This window comes from Cinclus cinclus, chromosome 1, assembly GCF_963662255.1.
Source record: "Cinclus cinclus chromosome 1, bCinCin1.1, whole genome shotgun sequence".
Classification (NCBI taxonomy): domain Eukaryota; kingdom Metazoa; phylum Chordata; class Aves; order Passeriformes; family Cinclidae; genus Cinclus; species Cinclus cinclus.
The window spans coordinates 96243131-96258014 of record NC_085046.1 but is presented as its reverse complement, the minus strand read 5'-3'; the positions used below and the strand labels follow the sequence as shown (position 1 = coordinate 96258014).

The 14884-nt window shown below is 32.8% G+C and overlaps 1 protein-coding gene across 1 annotated transcript in view; it reads right to left on the bottom strand.

Moving 5' to 3' along the window:
* The window catches only part of RTTN (rotatin), a 77731-nt gene that overhangs the window by 46104 nt on the left and 16743 nt on the right, over nucleotides 1-14884 (bottom strand). Inside the window, exons 12-24 of the mRNA XM_062487589.1 lie at nucleotides 14185-14397; nucleotides 12852-12964; nucleotides 11573-11699; nucleotides 10445-10570; nucleotides 8279-8395; nucleotides 6414-6553; nucleotides 6020-6191; nucleotides 5023-5122; nucleotides 3920-4008; nucleotides 2088-2205; nucleotides 1709-1814; nucleotides 906-962; nucleotides 385-573 (exon numbers count right to left, since the gene is read on the bottom strand). Of these exons, the coding sequence (XP_062343573.1) occupies nucleotides 385-573; nucleotides 906-962; nucleotides 1709-1814; nucleotides 2088-2205; nucleotides 3920-4008; nucleotides 5023-5122; nucleotides 6020-6191; nucleotides 6414-6553; nucleotides 8279-8395; nucleotides 10445-10570; nucleotides 11573-11699; nucleotides 12852-12964; nucleotides 14185-14397 (1667 nt within the window). The remainder of the gene's footprint in view (nucleotides 1-384; nucleotides 574-905; nucleotides 963-1708; nucleotides 1815-2087; nucleotides 2206-3919; nucleotides 4009-5022; nucleotides 5123-6019; nucleotides 6192-6413; nucleotides 6554-8278; nucleotides 8396-10444; nucleotides 10571-11572; nucleotides 11700-12851; nucleotides 12965-14184; nucleotides 14398-14884) is intronic.

Below are 14884 nucleotides of genomic sequence, written 5' to 3'. Positions count from 1 at the left end.
AAACTTTCAAGAAAACAAAGAAAGTCATGCAACTTTAAAGCTAGGGTCTACGTAGTAGGAAAAAAGTTGGTTCTGTAAGAAACCACAACGACTATAAAGAAAAACAGCCACTGAGCCCATTTTAAATTGTTTGGAATTAGCTTGACCATCAATAAGTCAGATCAAGCTCTAGACCTGATGTATAAATGCAATTTAGGTAAAACATTAGCTGTGACAACACACCTTCATCCTCTTGGGATGTGATCCTTTACATCTAAATGACAGCATTCTCAAACAAGCAATAGCTTGAACTGCTGTATGAAGTTGAAAACCAATTTAAACTTCATAAAACCCTAATTTAATTGAGATATATTGAGACTTAAAATGAAAGATAAAATAGCTCACATTTCTGCTTCCTTCTCATAATTTATCAGCTGCAGTAGATTTTCAATCCCATGGTACCATGACAGATTCCAAGCTGTCTTAAGCATATCTGACACAGGTTTCATAGCCAAGCACTCAGAAGACAATGGCACCACAACAGTATGAGGGCTAACTACATGATGAGCAGTGATCCTGACTGGGAGATGGTACCTAAAAACACGCAAATAACAATAACAATTTTTTAAAGTGGTTGGTGAGAGTTTTTTATTTGCTCATTTTCAAATTAAATGCTCTATTACAACCAGCTAGTACGTTTGTAAATAAAGTTTTCAAAACTCCTTCACAGAGAACAAAGACATAGAGAAAAAAACTCCCTACTTAAACATGCTGATTTAATCATTATAAAAATGCTTTGATCAAGGTTTCCCTTCATTCTGACACTTCCATACTTCAGGAAGGAGAGCAAATGTAAATCAGCAGCTAACTGTAAAATAACCAAAACCAATGAACCAATCAACCAACCAGCCAGCACCCACACATACCTTCTAACAACAGCAACAGGTAAACTGAAGGCAGGTACCTCAGTATTATTACTGGCTATGCTATCAGCCCTGCAAGTGATAAGAAGTCATAGTTATTACGCTCTCTTTTAAGATTTGATTTTATCTTAAAGCTACACATGTTATTTCCTCATTATTTTGTATTTCTCCCTTTAGCTAGATCTTCACTAACCCATTGATGAATAATTTGTATTAATAAACAATGTGTCTTCATGTTTACGCAATATTAAGATATTTCTTAAAACACACACATATGGAAAATTTATGGCAGATACACCATACATTAAAAATCTCGCATACTTGTTTCCTTTTTTCTGCTAGAAAAAAAACACACACAATTACTTTCCGTATATTTCATGTGTGTTAATTCTAAAAGCATATTTTTTCATGCATATGCAAATAATAAAATATCATAAGCTGAAGTTGGTTGCTTTAAAGACAACTGCAACACTTAAAAGCCAAAGTAAGTAGAATTCTAATTAAGTTAAAAAACCATGTCTATAGCTAGCTATTTGATTGGTGCAATTTCTATTCATGTAAAAGACAGACTACAGACCAATCAAAGTTTTTTGAAAAATAAAATTAACAGTAAGGTATTCATAGTGAAAAAATATGTCATGTAGGCCTCCAGAGCATGTAATCCAGTTACTGAAACAATATGTACTACAAGTATGCAATTTTGGATCGAAAAAGGTTTGGGGTATAACTTGTCTGGAAATATGTAACAATTTACTTCTATTAAAACATAAAAATTTGTCTAGAGAATATGGTATTAAGTAAGTGGATTTTCATACCATGTTTCTGCTCTTGCTACTTCATCAAACAGCAGAAGACAAAGCAATACTGTGGTTTCAACTAAAACAGCACGATCACTTTGGAGTATCAGGGAAACTGAGCAAAATAAAGATATTTAGAAATGTGTTAGGAAAAAACTGATGCCTGATGATACATAGAAGGACACTAGATAAAAGCAACGGCTTTCCACACTCTCCTGCCAACATCTTCAACACATGCCACAACATGGGAAAACTAGAACACAGCAATTTATCTTTTAAATATCAGAATCGGGTATCATGAAGTGATCCAAAGTTCTTAAAGAAGCTGTATGGTTAAACATCTAACCATCTTTTGACAGGAGTATTACAGTGGAAATAAAATTCTCACCTCTGAATAGCAGAAGCAGTAAAGAAGGTTGCTGTGCTAGGGACAGGCGAACAACTGGGTCAGCGCACACAATTTTGCGCAGGAGCGTCAGACACGGTACCACTATGGATTCCATAAGCTGCAGGAACAGAGGAAAAGATTAAACAAAGATAACTAGTATAATTTATCATGATGAACTTTACCAGACTGTGACACAATTAAGCAGTATAGTCCATAATTTGTAAAAGAAAAATCCTGGAACTTCCTTAGACAAGCACATTTCAGCCAGATGACAACTGCACATTCATTTTAAAAAATTATTTACTTGTTGATTTTATTATTAATTGATGGCAATTTTATTCATCTCTGGTTTCATAACAGAATTATATTTGCTTTCAAATTATATAATTTTAAGAAGGATATACGTAAGGTTAAGGATTTAAAAAAACACCAAGTATTTACAATTAAGTGTATTCATTTCCTTTTCTCTGTGGCCACTTTTTCAAGAACATATCAGATTTTTTGTTGGTTTTTCTTTGCTATTGATTTTATGATGAAATAAAAAAAAAATCATTCAAGGGGAGAACCACGAATCTGGACTGGATTCCCTCAGGATAGTGTCCTAACGTCATAGGCCCTAGAGAATTGTTGCCTGAGCGCCTCCTGGATTAAATTAAACTTTATAAAGGGATAAAAAAACCATTATTTTAAAGTTCATCCTTGACTCTTACTTGACTATGAAGAATCTGCTTTCGGCAATATATTTCCCATGCTTGTCCTTCTGTATTATTGAACAATATCTACTCACTACCCAAACCAAAACAACAGTTGCATTACTTTCTCTCTCTACAGAAAATATTAGAAAACTGACATTTTAAAAAAACCCCAACATTCAAAAACAAGAGAAACCCAGTATTTCAATTTCTGCAACTGTAATAGAACAGTCTACTGAAGTATTTGTCTACAAGCCATCACAAATTGGACAAGACATTCTTTAATGCTATAGAGATAATATAACCTTAGATACTGATAATCTTGGGGCAAAACCTGCCATTTCTGAAGAAGGACATAATTTTCATTAGTTTGACAAAAAAAAAAGGAATTCCACTAAGTATCAAGCAGCTCTTTTCTCTGGAACATTTTTGGGAATGAAGTCATTAGTACATAAAAACTCTCACAGTTTCTTAAAAAAACTCAACAAGACTGTGCAAGAAAGCCAAAGACCTTTATCCACTGAAGTTACATTGAGCACCTTCTACTCTAAATATGCTTGCATGAAATGATTTTAAAAAATGAATTCCAGAAAAAAAATCAAGCATCAGATTACTCCATATATTACAAAAAAAAAACCCTGTAAGCTCCATCAGCTACAACAAGAGACCCTCCCTGATGATCTTCTATTGGTCAGAAAATTATTCATACCTGAAATTCCATCTGACATGACTACAATAGCATGTCATACAATTACATCTCATTTTTAATTATAATCTGCTTCAGAATTTAAGCGTAGAGACAATATATAACATAATATTTTGGTTTTTAATGGTCGCTAAAATTTTTTTGTACTCTGCTGAGAAAGCTTTCAGGAAGTTTTGGTACATTCCAGAAGCTCCCTGTACACAATTCTCCAGCTAACTCTTCTCATAGGTAAGGAAACCCATCTTCTCTCATTAAAAGAATCTTAGCATTATCAAAACTAGAACAAAATACATATTGCAATTACAATTGTTGTTGAACAGTTGTATTCAGTGTAGCATTAATGCACAAAGACCAGTATTGCAAGAGCAGAAAATGGCAGACTCTACTACTGGGATGCCATGCAATGCTTGCAGAACCTCTAACAGTACTTCTACCTTGCCATCCACATGTACACACTCATTAAGGTAGGCCAAGATCTTTTCTATCACACCCAACTTTTTCACAATGTCATGCATTTTGGTGTCTGTAGGAAAAGCAAAAGATAGTAAGAATGACTGGTTCCACACAAATTTAATATTAAACATTTTTAATATTAAACATTTTGTAAGATTACAAACTCTTGCTGTTGAGAATAAGTTTCTAATATTGCCAATGAGTCAACAGAAGTATAGAGCTCTAGCAAGGCAAGCCTCCTCAAAGTATTTTTATCTGACTATAGTAGTCTCTTGAACACTAGATTTTTAAATACATTACATAACTTCTCACAAGAATTTTACAGTGAAGAATTACAATAATCTCAGTGCAACTCAATTTTAGTCAAACAACGATGTCACTTCTAATATTTTAAAAGACTTTTACAGTTTAATGTGGAATTGAAAATGGTACTTACTTAATCACCATGAGACTATTTAGATTATCTGGTTTAAGAATATTCAACATAAACAACAGAAAGGTATGCCACTTGAATTGGTTGGATTTGTTTGTTTCACAATAACTAAAACACGATCCTGCATATGAAATTTGTCCTGATAAAATGGCATGTCTTCCTTCACAATTTCATCCTTCATCCTATTTCCTTCACAATTTCAGCTTTGTTTCAGTTTTGAAACATCTGAAAACTTTTGCAGTCATAACTGAATGTATTTTATGAGACAAAGTAGACAGAATTCCTCATTTTTGTCGTGATTTTTCTGACAGTATTTTTAACATTATGTTAAGATTTCACCTTCCCATGGCAAAGAACTTATGTTCTCTCATTAGAATTCAAATACCTTGAAGAAAACATTATCGAATCAGAGTTTGAGTAGACAAAGTAAAAACCTCAAGGTTTGAAACTCTACAGTTATTCACCAAGTGAAATGATGCTCTAAGACTGATTGCTTGCATTGTAATTCAACCATTTATCCTTTTTACCAAAACTCATAAAATAAAAATTAAAAAGAGCACCCTTAGCACAAGCATACAGACAACTTGGAAAAATTTCAAGCTCACAAATGACCAGCACATAAATAAATACAAATTTTCTGAAGAATTTTACCTTCTAAAATGACAGCCAGCTGCTCAGCTGCAGATTTCCGTAAAACTAGGTCAACAGCACCAGAAGTCAAAATATCATACAGCTTTTCAACAGTTTCTGCCTAAAAGTAAACCAATGTTACATTTGCATCCAGTATGCTACCATGAAACAAGGTAACCAGCCAAATTTCCTAACAGGAAGTAAGAAAGAAAAATGCCTTAATTCCTTATTAAAATGTACTTGATTAGAGCCCACATACATGTAAAAGGAATGGATTAGGTTATAATCTTTTTGCAACAGATCTCTGTGGAATATGAAAGCCAAACAGTTTCTACCATAGCTGCATACTTCTAACAAATAATGCCTAATTTATATAGGACTACAGAAATCTAAGCACTATACAGAAATGCTAGAACATACTTCTAAGTCTGTAAAGAGGACTGACTTTTTAATGGCAATAGGGTCAAGTATCTCAGCATTTGCTTATCATATTGTTAATCTGAAAGCATTGAGGGGAAGGAAGAAAGGAGAATGGAAGGGAGAAGAGAATACGGAAAGAAAACAAAGAAATGCGTTTCCTTCAGTCATACACTCAGTATTGGCTTTACACTTTGAAACAGCAGCAATATTAAGTAACACAGACATACATTTGAAATCTGTTCTAAAATATTTAATGTTAAAAATTATTTGTGTCTGTTTTAATAAAAATTGATTTTGTGAGGAAAAATATATGAGAAAAAAATCAGACTACACGCACAGAATGAAATTGTTATGAACAGAGCAGGCCTGTGTTCTCTGCAATCAAATCTTTTCTGCAGAGAAGAAAAGAAGGAATGATTTTTTTTCTTAGTGTTGCAAATGGTAGCATAAGAACTACTGTTTCAGTGCACACAAAGAATTCATCAACAGATTTCTTTTTATGAAGTAAGGCAATTTGTATGAAATACTGCAACCTTCTGAAAGTGGAAACTTCAGAGACTGGACACAGAGAAGAGCAAAATTTAGACAGTTTACTAACCTTGATTACTGAGTTCATTTTATCATCCATTTTTAGCTCCATAGCTCCTCCTAGAATAAATAAGTTTGAAATGCTGGAAAGGACATTACCATCCAGACATGGGCGTTTCAGGTTTGCCCCTTCTTCACTGTGAAGATGGAATGCTAAATGTTTAGCTGCTACAGAACGAACCCTAAATGAAAAAATACTTAAAATAAATATATAAAGCCCTCATACTGGAAAATCTGAGCTGTATAGTTAGAAATTAGTTTTAAAAGTTAATATGGGGTAGAAGTATCAAATTCAGAATTGATTAATCAACCTTTCACATCAAAGCACAGCATAACATTTAGGAGAAGACATTGTTGTCACCAACAAGAAAAGATGTGCTGAAATGCTACATAGCATTACTTACAACTGCTTTTTTGAGAAGAGAAGGCGCAGAGCAGCCTGTAGTCTGCGAGTTCCTGGGAGAACGCCCTCTCCTTTGTCAGAGGTTGTTTCACTCAAAGAGAGGATGCATTTACCTAAAGTATCTTTTGTGTCAGCATAACCCTAAGTGAAACAAACAATAAACAAAAATTTCCAAAACTGTAAAAATCCACTTACTAACTTAGCAAATTAGACCAGCTAATTACTTCCATTTTAGGGGCTAAGGGAGGGTGTGGAAGGAGCAACAAAAAATAAACAACTGTGCAGTTATTTTTAAGAAAACGTTCAAATTCTGCAGATTAATACTCCTCTGTGAAAAAAGATTAAAATTAATAAGTAATCCTGCACATAAACAAAACTAAATATTTCTTTACTGGCCCAGAGGTGCTTTGACCCAAAGCTTCACCCTTCAATCTGTTAACGTGACTCTGCTCTGTAAGGCCAGCTCCCATTTTAATAAATAAAATTTACTTGCCAAAAGAAAGTTATTTCAAAACATTAAATTCTACCTATTTCAGATCTTCATCAAAGCACTTTCACACACAGACAAAAAAGAATCAGTTAGGTCAAGTAATGAGACTGCTAACATTTCAAAAGTAGAGCAAAATACAATGAATTTTATATGCATCCAGTAAACACAGACATCTGGTATACCCTATTCTGGTATCTATCGTACAAAGCCACTGTAGGCTACAGAATAGAGGGAAATTCTACTCACAAAAATTTTTACATGTTTCTCCTATAGCTTATATTAAATCCCCAGCTATTTAATCTTGAATGTCAATCATATGTTAGAAATATATACAGGTAATATAAAAAAGCTCTAATGACTGGGTGAGAAGCCTCTGAAATAACACTTCTCCCACCTGGTTCAAGTTCAAAATGTATTTCCTCTACATATTTTTCTTTCTGAGCCATCTATTTCATGGCCCATCTTATTTGCAATTTCTCCCTTGATTTTTGTGCAACTTGCATACGGAGTAAAGCTGCTTTTTCACTTTATGGCAATACTGAGGTGCATTAATGAACACATAGCAAGGAAACAAGCTGGTATAATTATTGAGAGTGCTATTTTTAGAGAAAATTAAGACAAAATGTATACTTGAATTTATTAGCTAAGAGAGAAATAAGGCAAAAAAACAGGTATCAGGCAAATGCAGCAAAATATCTACTCTGGAAGACTATGGGCCACAAAAAGGAAATTTCAAGCACTAGTAAAAAGACAGTAAAGAATCCAGATGGAGCAATTAGGCTGAAAATCTGACTGAGAAAGGCAAAATTTCCCTTTAGATCAAGCTGAGAGTAAAAATAATGAAAATTAAATTTGTACATCACTGGAAACATGAAGACTAAGGCTTAAGGGATACTTCTATAATATTGGGAAAACACAACTAAAAAAAACCAAAAACCAAAATATACTAAAAATATAGCTTAGGTTGATTGCTATTTTTTGAGTGTATATTTGATGAAAAAGTATTATCACAGAGGAGCTACAGTTTTCAAATTTAAGACATGGGGGGCATTCTAGTAATTATTAACATATTTTAAAAAGCATAAATGCTTTAATCTGTATTTGTATTATCACTTATCTCTTCAAACCTTTTAAGCCCAAGTCAGTACTGGCTCATTTGTACTACAACATTTCAAATTCCATGCACAAGTAACACAGCTAACAAACTTTTACTGATACCAGCATGCCTATAAAACATTTCTCCATTTGACACCTGATAGAACAAATCTGCAGGTATGCTACTGTTAATCTATTTTCCATCTGCTACTTGTATCTGTCATTTAACTCGATACACATGATTTCATACACCAAATTCAGGTTAAAGCACTTTGAAGTACCTGTAAAACAGGAATGACAGGACAGAGGGCCTCGATAAACTTGTTCCAAGTCAATACTTCCATCATTAACCGTCCTTGCAACAGATGTATCAGAATGGCCTTGGCCTTAGAGTTCACCTGCTCAATAACAAAAAAACCAAACCACGAATGCAACTACAGATGTGTCTCAGTCAGGTTGTCAATGCTGTAATTTGAAATGTGATACAAAAACATCTCAAAGACAAGATATTGTTATTGTAGAATGCTACATTTCAATTGTCAGTTACACTGAATATTAAGTTGTTAGGAAAGCCTCCAAGAGAAAACACACAAATAGTTCTGCCTAAACAGCATTCAATCATGTTCTCCTTAGAACTCTGGTATGTCTTTCCTGAAGTAAATAAACCATTACATAAACCTCTACACCTATTGGTCCCTCTATCCTGCAGGTAAAAGAAATTCTGTTTCTTTTCTTTCCTGACCTTGCCTTTCTGGGCCATTTTATTCCCAGTCTATGCTGGGAATATGCTTCTGAAGATAGAGAATGACAAGAGACTTAAAGTCTGATATATGGCAATTTCACTTTCCTGAGGAAGACAGTCAGACTAAGAAGGTTCCCAAACATTCCCAACTATATCCTAATTCATCTGAAGTTCTCTATCAAAACCAAAAAAAGCTATATGATACAGCACTTTCACTGCATTAATTTATCCAATCGACATAATTAGAATATTTACAAGCTAAAATTATTACTGCAGTGAGAACATAGGAAAAAGCCCAGCTTACCAGAATTAACTCTTCCTTACATAGTGTAAAAACACCCACCTTCAGCAGTTAAAACCCTGCAGTTTATACCACAGCTAAAAATCCTTTCACCCCAGGCAAAAAGGATAGCCTTTAATAATAGCACTCTAGTCTACCTTTAGAGAAAGACAGGCTTTATAGAATCACATGGCAAATATCAAGCCTAACCTTGAAATACAAGGCTCTTCTCAATTTTTTTCCACAATGTCACATGCCTACAAGATTAAACTGATGCTTTACAGACTCTTAAGCAGCAGTTATACAGTAAGAAGTAAAATAAATTTTAAAATACTTGGATACTACGTTAATTATCTATTTTGTTAGAAATATAATAAAAATGCATTATACAGTAGAGAAAATTTTGCAAATTTGTAAATAGGCACTACCTCTGATTTTTTAAATTCAGCATCAGTTTCTTTTCCTTGACCAACCACTAATAGAGAAATCCATCAGTTTTTTTAATAACATATCAAATGGAGTAGCCAAAATATGTTTTCCTTGCAAAAGATAAACTACATTCAAAGCATAAACATATAGCACATTCTCAAAGATATTTTACTTCTCTCTTTAAAATGGTGACATCTAAAAAAAAAAATTAAAAAACACTTTCAAATGGAACTGTGCACAGTACCGAATTTTTTTTAAAAATTTCATTCCGGAAGACAAACTAAAAATATATAAATAATTTGTTAATCAATATTCTTTCTGACTGCAGGGATGTTATAGATCAGCTACAAAGGAGCTGTTATGAAGAACATAATTAACTTTTTTCTCCTCTCACTATTCCCTCCTTAGCTCTATAGGCTAGGAAATAATGGACATATACTCAGCAGTCATGCATGAAATGAACCCAATGGAAATTTGGTCCTATTCTATAACATTATAGAATACTTGCATAATATTCTGGTAACTATATTTAAAAAGATGTTTGTGGAAGTGAAATACAATTCTATAGCAAAGACTTGCAGATTTAAAGTGTCTTTTTGTTCCTTGGCCATTTCAGAGGCTACCCCACTTTTACAAAACTTGAGACTTTAAAGTTCATGTTTCCCATAAATGTGAAGCATACATAACTTTTTCATCATATGCACATTTTACTAGGGGTGAATATTAGAGGAAAAAAGTAAAAAAAACATAGTTAATTTTTCATTGGTCTTTATTACAGTTAATAGCATCCTATGCACATAATATTATCTTGTCTCAGAATTCACTATATTAAAAAAATCCTTCCATTTACTACAGCCTTACTATTTGTATAGCTTTTCTGTATGCAAGAAACCATACTTAGTCAAAACTTCAGGTAAGCATTAGACCACAATGGAGAGTATCAACACCTACTCTGCATGCACACCAACTGACAAATGCAGCTAGTAAACACAGTACCTCATTCTTATCTTCCTGTAGGCCGAAAGTACAGATTTCATATAACACTTTAGGGTGTAGAAGAAAATGTACTCCATGGCAGATTGAAGGCACGGACTTTGCAATATTATGAATACCTAAACAATCCTTCAGTAAAAATAAATTTGGTTAGTTTAAAAATTTAAGACAGTCTCCACTACCACATCTTGTATTATCGACAGCTTGAAGTTGTCATGCAATAAAAGACTTTCTCCATGCACTTTGGAAGACTAGTTCTGAAAGCTAAACATGACAGCCCTGGAAGAAACACAATCTGTCTGGACCATTGACTGAAAACTCCTGCTACTACACAGGACTAAGAAATAGAAAATAATTTTGGTTTTATTTTGAATAATTGTGAAAATAAATACAAAAATCTGTGTATGTTGTTTGACATTACATTAAATAAGGCAATGTTTGGCACTACATTAAAATAAGAAAAACCTAAAACAGGCTGCTAAAAATCTCACAAAAAGATACAACTGTCATTTAGTGGAGATAGGGTTTTTTACAGAGACTAGCTCCAGCATATTTATACATTAGTGGATTGTGCTACAAGCACACTAGATTATGTCAGTTATAGAAAATAAAAGTTTCAATCAAGTATTGTATCAAAATACAACATTATTTTTTATTTTGTGAACTAACATTACTGAATACCTAAAATGACCTGGCAAACATGACACTGCCATTCCCAACACAGAGTACAGCCACGCTTGTAGGAAGTTCATGCTCTTTGTACCTTGGGCCATCATTACAAAAAACTAAGGCCATGACAAAATACCCATGTAAAAAAAAAAAAGCTGAGGCACACACAACATGGCTCCAAAACAGGAAAAAAAACCCAAAGAAAACAGAACAACAAACAACATTAGGACTGTATAAAAGGATTTACCTGTTCTTTACGTATCATTTTTAAGTGCAGTATCTGAAGTCTAACCTAACCAAGTAGATTTAATACCACCAATGTAACAGCAAACTGCAAGCCCAGGCCTATTTTTCAGCATATAACACAGTAAACAGAATTTGTATTAAAAGTGCTTCTAATAACAAAACCATGTAACACACATTATTGAGTGCAACACCAAGAATGTAAGCATTAATTCAAACCTTAACCACTTCCAAACAGCAGCGATAGGCTTCAGCTTTTATATTCAACAAAGGATGAGACAATAGATGGAGAAGCAACTTCTGGCCCTCTGCTTGAAGCAATGAGTTGGCCTCGGCAGACTTCCAACTAAAAATGAAAAATAGTTAATTTAAGTAATTCATTTTACAGTACCTAAAGATACCTATAAAAAATTTTCATGTTAAATTTCAGGATAACCTCTGAAAAATACTTCCTGCAATGGTATGCATACTGAAAAAAGGTAAAAAGCTCAGAGATCGCAATATATTTGCCAAAATCATAGTATAAATCTTTGTGTTTGCATATGTTGATTCTTTTAAACACACAGGTAATCAAAGACCACAGTTTTGAAAAACTCGCTCATCAAAATTGAGTCTGAAAAACACTGATGTTTTTGTCTGAAAACATAAAATTCTACCGAGCTTAAACTCTACCGAGCTTCAGTGGACACCTTTGAGCATACATATAATTATAAAAAACATCTGTGCTTTTAGAATTTTTCATTAAAGAAGTTAAAGTACATCTCACTGTCATGAAGTGAATTGATGTTAGTTGAAAAAAATTTTCTTAATGACTGAAATGATAACCAAACAATAATTAGTTCTAAAAGCATTAGAACATTGAAAAACATTTTGATATTTCCTAATTTAAAATCACTTACTGGACAGCTCTTAAATGCAGTTCCCTTTGAAAAAAAAATCCCTAAAGTCAAGTTCTGAATTAGTATAAAAATAAATTATTGATGTTCAAGAACTTTTCCAAGTATCATAAGATAACTTATTCTCTAACTGGAGACACAGAAAAACTGAAAATGCAAAAAAATATGCTGCTTAAAAAAATGAGATGCCATATTGTAATATAAAGCATCTACAATAAAGTAAGTCCTTTACAATTTCTGAAAGTAAAATAAAATTAAGTTATACAAATATACTCAGGGCAAAGGACTTTCAAGAAGTCTGAAAGACAAGTCAAAATGTTTAAGACTGTTTCCTTATAAATTACAAACTTTACATTAAAAAAATCATAAAAGCTTGTACATGGAATATAACATTAAGTTTTTAGCAACTGGAATTTAATTTTCAAGAAATCCATCACAGAATGGCACAAATCAGAAGAGACTATTCAATGGCTAAAAGAACAGGGAATTTCCTTTTCCTACAGGGAATAAAGAAGTGAGCTCCTATCTGAGAAACCTTATCCACAAAAGAAAACAAAAAATCACCTTTTCTTAAGCAGAGTTTTAAATAGCAATGTACTCACATATTGGAGCATATGTGAATGCATTCTTCAAGCAAGGGAAAGTGTAAGTGGAAGGGTAGACTACTCAACGCCTGATCTGCCAATTCCAGTAATTCAGAAAGATTCTTGTCCCCCTGTGAAGTAAAATGAAGAGAAAGAATGAAAATAACAGAATTATTAAAATTAAAATTATACTATATTACTGCATAATCTTTCTGAATTTATCATAATTGAATACCAAGCAGGTTTTTGTTCTGTCTTTCACAAAGAAATTTATAACTAACTAATTCATTTCAACAAACAAAAAAAAAAAAATAGAACCTATTTGAGGTAGCTGAAAGCCCTTCAGTTGCTGAGTCCAAATGAACTTGTATTAAACTCAGTAGGAATAATGTATGTCTAACATTTCACACTGTGAACACTATAACACTATTCAAATAGCTATTTTCTTATCAATATGCATTTTATGTGATAGGAGCATAATAAAAGATATATCTATTTAACTTTTAACATTAAAGAGGAAGTTAGATGTTTTTTAAATTTAAGTACTTATGTCTTCATCGTATTTGATCATATGTATTAAACATGAGCCATTCAAATTTGATGAAATCAGCTTCGTTGTAAAGAGCATTTTATGAGCAAACTATTATTAATTTCAGAACATGCCGAGACCAAGAAAAGATTACCTTTGATTTAAGACAGCACTATATTTATATTCTGTATGTTATTCATTTATGTTAGTATCAATGGAATCAATATTGTGCAAAATTGCTTATCTATTTGGATAATAGAAAAGAATATTTCAGTACTGTGCTAGAATCTCTTAACTAATAAAGCAGTTGTCTTTGTAACAAAGTGAAACACAAATCTCAGCCAGTCTAGCAGTTGTTTATTAAAGCTGTAATTACCAAAGTACGTGGGATTTAAAATTTTCTGAATGATATATTTAACTCTGGACAACACACACATACCCACACTATATATTTCAAAATATATAAAACAAATAGTGTATTATATAATTATATAAATATGTATTATGTATAAAGACATATTTATATACATGCATATGTTTGTATAAATAAGCAGAGTATTTGCTGATTTCTCTTTGCCCCATTTCTACTTCCAATTTTCAATTGTTTATTTCTTTGTTTTTACTTCAGATAAGATTTTTTACCAACATCATGACTAGTATTAATGAAAATAAATATAAATTAACTACACGCTGCGTCATACAGAATACTTCTATTTGGGGATCTTCCTCTGCTATGCTAGACTTTAATTTTTACCAGAGGGAAAAAAAAGTGAGGAAAGAAATTTGCCTACAGGAAATATTTTATATAATAAAGTTTCACACCTCCTTATGAACTTCAACCATAAAGCTACAAGTGCATTCAATTGAATACACAGCTTCTGAAACTTGCTTATAAATACTGTAGTTCTCAGTACTCATCTGCTCCAGATAGGCTGCAATGGATTCATGCATGCTTGGGTATTCCAAGGAGAATGACATATCCAGTGAGAGAAGAAACAAAGCATTCAGCAAACTCTTTTGTGTAACTTTACTAGCCTTTGAAAAAGAAAGCAACTGTCAGAATAACAGCCTGAAAATACAGTAAAAGCAACAATAGCATTTGCAGTCATTCAACAAGTACAATCATTATTACTGCTACACAAAACCTGGAGAAACGCATTTCAATAAATGAGTTTTATATGAAGAATTATTTTTTCTTCATTATAAGTGATAGTTAATTAGCTGTCATTCCTAATATCAGACCTGCAACCAGTCACAAAAGTTGTGTATGATCCAGGCATGGCACGCCACTGGCCGGAGTCAATTCACTGTCTGACCACGAGATGGCAGAGAATACACAAACCACAGTTATTGCCTTATTTAAAAAAGCTGTCTACAATTCCACATGGTCATACTGCAAACTAAGGACTGGGATTTTTCTTGTTGTTTTGGGTTTTTTCTTTTATTTTTAATTGTTAGTATACATTCTCTCAACTTAAATTTTGATCTCAAATACAGTAATTTTGTTCCAACTGTTATACAC